The sequence below is a fragment of the Sinocyclocheilus grahami genome, unplaced genomic scaffold (genome assembly GCF_001515645.1).
Source record: "Sinocyclocheilus grahami isolate Dianchi unplaced genomic scaffold, SAMN03320097.WGS_v1.1 scaffold1454.1, whole genome shotgun sequence".
Classification (NCBI taxonomy): domain Eukaryota; kingdom Metazoa; phylum Chordata; class Actinopteri; order Cypriniformes; family Cyprinidae; genus Sinocyclocheilus; species Sinocyclocheilus grahami.
The window spans coordinates 167636-172395 of NW_015506633.1; the positions used below are offsets into that span (position 1 = coordinate 167636).

Below are 4760 nucleotides of genomic sequence, written 5' to 3' on the forward strand. Positions count from 1 at the left end.
CTAAGATGTAGGTGACTTTTTTTCTTGAGTAGAACAGAAAAGACGCTTTTTCAGCTGAAACGTCTGATTCATAAAAGGCAAGCCAATGGATACCGTCACTTTGAGAATCAAAAAAAGCATATCAGGCAACACAAAATGAATCCCCGTGGTTCCTGATGATATATTGAGGTCTTATGAAGCGAAATGATCAGTCTGTGCAAGAACCTGATCATTATTTACTTTATTACCTGTAATCCAGAGCCTCAGGCAAACGGAGAAATCTGATTCTGATCTGATTCTTTCGAACAGTTCGTTTCAATTAATTCACTAGTTCATTAACATAATCACGCAGTGATGTAAATTATACGCGATTATATTAATAAAGCACCCAATAATAATGTGAAACGTGGATGTTTTACACGTCTAAAGCATATAAACAGAATAAACTAGTCTGCATCAGCTCACCTTTGTACATAAACAATGGGAAATCCTAATAACATTAATTAGGCCCTTCATTCAAGTGTTTGGTTCACTCGTGAACAGTCTGAGTCGAACTGTTTCCTCAGTTCAGTGACTGCTGAATGATTCATTCATCAGAGGATCAGATGCGCTGGTATTTCGGCTCATTTTGACTGAGTAACTTGTAGATCTGTGCTGCTTGAGCCACAAACTGTTTCAGATGATTCAGTCCGATTTGGTGAACTGATTCAACTAGTTCACCAAAAAGAACCGGTTCAAAAGAACCGATTCGGTTGTAAACCTCACTCATCACTCCGGGACCGTTTGCCTGAGGCTCTGGATTACAGGTAATAAAGTATATAATGATCAGGTTCTTGCACAGACTGATCGTTTCTCTTCATAAGACCTTGATATATCATCAGGAGCCACGGGGATTCATTTTGCGTTGCATGATGTGATTTTTTTTTATATTAGCCACTGCATTTTGTGACTCACCGAGGACCACAGTTTCAGCTAGAAATCATCTTTACTGTTCTACTGAAGAACAAAAGTCAGCTAATCTTGGTTGGCCTGAGGCAGAGTAAATCACCAGCTAATTTTCATTTCTGGGTGAACCGTCTCTTTAGTCCAGATTCGGCTCACCTCACAGTCATCCAGAACCCCATGTGGACTCAGAGGCGAGTTTTCCTCGAACACCTGACCGTTCCAACCCCGGAAACGCAGGGCCCGAGGCGTCTCCATGGTAACCGTCACCGGGTCACTGTAGCAGTGGAGGGAAACGGTCTGGGTCGCCATGGCGCTCAGTAAGTGTAAGAACTTCATCTGGACTTTCCCGACATCAAACGCGGCCTGTGAAGTCAAACATCCGGCTTCTTAAACCCCGTGTTTAGATAATCAACATTTCTGCGTTTTGGCAACTGTAAGTTTGCGGTTGAAGCTGACAAATGATCAGACTTACAGGAAATCAGCTTTTAATTCAAATCAGATTTGCCTTTAGAGGAAATGCGATATCGCTGCTTGACATCAAACACTCATTTATTTTCCCTTCAGTTTGCTCGTAATTGCATGAACCCGCTCGAATCCTGTTTGCACAGTCATGTTGACAGTCGCTGCAGAAATGTGTCGTACATCTGGACTCGTTTTTAACTTTTACAGCTTCGCGGAAATAATGCCATTAAATGACCAGCATTACCAAATAAAACGAGTTCATCATAAACACTGCATATCTTCACACAGCGACTTCACAAAATAAACTGTGTGCATTTAACAGTGTTATTTTAGTATTTTATTTTCTACATTTGTGTTTTTATAATAATTTTAGTTGTGAGTAGTGGTCATTTTATTATTTTTGTCATTTTTTAAAAAATATGTCTATAAAAAGATTTTAGTTTTGGTTACTTTAGCATTTCAAATGAAACTAAATGTAAATGAAAAAAGTTGAAATAAAATAAGTTTATTTTTTACATTTTATTTTATTGCAGCTAATGATTTTTTTATTTTATTTAAGTCATACTTTTATGATTTTAGTTTTAGTTATGGAGAGTTTTAATTTAGTATCATTGAGATACTATTATATTTTATGTTTTCATTTACATTTTTCTTAATGTTTTAGTAATTTTGTTTTTTTTAGTGTGTGTATATACAGTGGGGGGAAAAAGTATTTAGTCAGCCACCAATTGTGCAAGTTCTCCCACTTAAAAAGATGAGAGAGGCCTGTAATTTTCATCATAGGTATACCTCAACTATGAGAGACAAAATTAGAAAAACAAATCCAGAAAATCACATTGTAGGATTTTTAAAGAATTTATTTGCAAATTATGGTGGAAAATAAGTATTTGGTCAATAACAAAATTTCATCTCAATACTTTGTTGTATACCCTTTGTTGGCAATGACAGAGGTCAAACGTTTTCTGTAAGTCTTCACAAGGTTTTCACACACTGTTGCTGGTATTTTGGCCCATTCCTCCATGCAGATCTCCTCTAGAGCAGTAATGTTTGGGGGCTGTCGCTGGGCAACACGGATTTTCAACCCCCTCCAAAGATTTTCTATGGGGTTGAGATCGGGAGACGGGCTAGGCCACTCCAGGACCTTGAAATGCTTCTTACAAAGCCACTCCTTCGTTGCCCGGGCGGTGTGTTTGGGATCATTGTCATGCTCAAAGACCCAGCCACGTTTCATCTTCAATGCCCTTGCTGATGGAAGGAGGTTATCACTCAAAATCTCACGATACATGGCCCCATTCATTCTTTCGTTTACACGGATCAGTCGTCCTGGTCCCTTTGCAGAAAAACAGCCCCAAAGCATGATGTTTCCACCCCCATGCTTCACAGTAGGTATGGTGTTCTTTGGATGCAACTCAGCATTCTTTCTCCTCCAAACACGACAAGTTGAGTTTTTACCAAAAAGTTATATTTTGGTTTCATCTGACCATATGACATTCTCCCAATCCTCTTCTGGATCATCCAAATGCTCTCCAGCAAACTTCAGACGGGCCTGGACATGTACTGGCTTAAGCAGGGGGACACATCTGGCACTGCAGGATTTGAGTCCCTGGCAGCGCAGTGTGTTACTGATGGTAGCCTTTGTTACTTTGGTCCCAGCTCTCTGCAGGTCATTCACTAGGTCCCCCCGTGTGGTTCTGGGATTTTTGCTCACAGTTCTTGTGATAATTTTGACCCCACGGGGTGAGATCTTGCATGGAGCCCCAGATCGAGGGAGATTATCAGTGGTCTTGTATGTCTTCCATTTTCTAATAATTGCTCCCACAGTTGATTTCTTCACACAAAGCTGCTTACCTATTGCAGATTCAGTCTTCCCAGCCTGGTACAGGGCTACAATTTTGTTTCTGGTGTCCTTTGACAGCTCTTTAGTCTTGGCCATGGTGGAGTTTGGAGTGTGACAGTTTGAGGTTGTGGACAGGTGTCTTTTATACTGATAACAAGTTCAAACAGATGCCATTAATACAGGTAACCAGTGGAGGACAGAGGAGCCTCTTAAAGAAGAAGTTACAGGTCTGTGAGAGACAGAAATCTTGCTTGTTTGTAGGTGACCAAATACTTATTTTACAGAGGAATTTACCAATTAATTCTTTAAAAATCCTACAATGTGATTTTCTAGACTTTTTTTCTCATTTTGTCTCTCATAGCTGAGGTATACCTATGATGAAAATTACAGGCCTCTCTCATCATTTTAAGTGGGAGAACTTGCACAATTGGTGGCTGACTAAATACTTGTTTTGCCCCACTGTATATATATATACTTATATCAGCATCACTGCTGTCTGATTGTTTATGTTAGGTTTTACCCACCCAAAAGTGACACGTAAAAGAAACAAACTGCGATTGGTCATTGTATATGTCAGTCAAATGGACTCTTCCTATACAAGTGAGCTATTCTTGGCCATACTGAGGTACAAAGTGGACCAGAAATGCATCTGTAGTCTCACATAGTCAAACTCCCAGTGTTTATATATCAGCATCATGATTTAAAAAAAGCTAAGCTAAAGAGAGAAACTTTAGCATTACAAGAGAGAATGAAAGAATGAAAGAAGTTAAAGGAGAGAAAGGAAGCTGGTCTCAGACTAACCTGTGTTGATGTGTTGTTATTGGTGGAGACTAAATCTCGACACTCCCCCAGAGTCACTGACGCCACGAAGATCACGAGTGTGGTCACCATACACACCAGCAGACTCTCCAGCACCCTGCCAATCAAACAAATACAGCGTCAGACTCCTGTTACCTGACCGCTGAAATTCTCCAGTTGTTTTGAGTAGCTTTATTCAACATTAAATCCATATAATTGAGATCTCTCTTGGGTACCTGATGAATCTTGCTTTGGGGTGAACGTTTCTCATGCGGTATTTTGCAAGGCGTTTGTTGATGCAGTTGAACAGAGCGCCGAGCAAACCTCCTGCCACCCCCATCAACACAAAAAACGCCAAATCTACTGCCGTCCACAAATGACACGTCTTATCTCCATCTACACACTGCAGATAACAAAGAAAAACAGGTAAGTTAACACCACATACCTGATTGATCTGTATTTCCAATAATTACTTAGTCAACACAAAATCACATACGCAAGTGTTCGAATGCGGAGGCTGAAGCTCAAGATCACATTCATTTATCTCAATAGCTTTCATTAACTGTTATTATTGCTGTAACATGCATCACATTAATTAACTTTAAATTCCTGCTTTAACTTTTTTTTTTTTAAAGTTTGCATTAACTACAAAAGCAGACTAAAACAATGATGATTAAATAACATTCTGGCATTTTTTTTTCTGCCCAAGCGGCCTAGTTGACATCAGATTTAAAAAAAA

The 4760-nt window shown here is 39.5% G+C and overlaps 1 protein-coding gene across 1 annotated transcript in view; it reads right to left on the bottom strand.

Annotated features, from left to right (window-relative positions):
- col24a1 (collagen type XXIV alpha 1) overlaps positions 1-4760 on the bottom strand; it is a 19924-nt gene that overhangs the window by 3137 nt on the left and 12027 nt on the right. The window contains exon 12 of the mRNA XM_016256642.1: positions 1081-1287. Within this exon, the coding sequence (XP_016112128.1) occupies positions 1081-1287 (207 nt within the window). The remainder of the gene's footprint in view (positions 1-1080; positions 1288-4760) is intronic.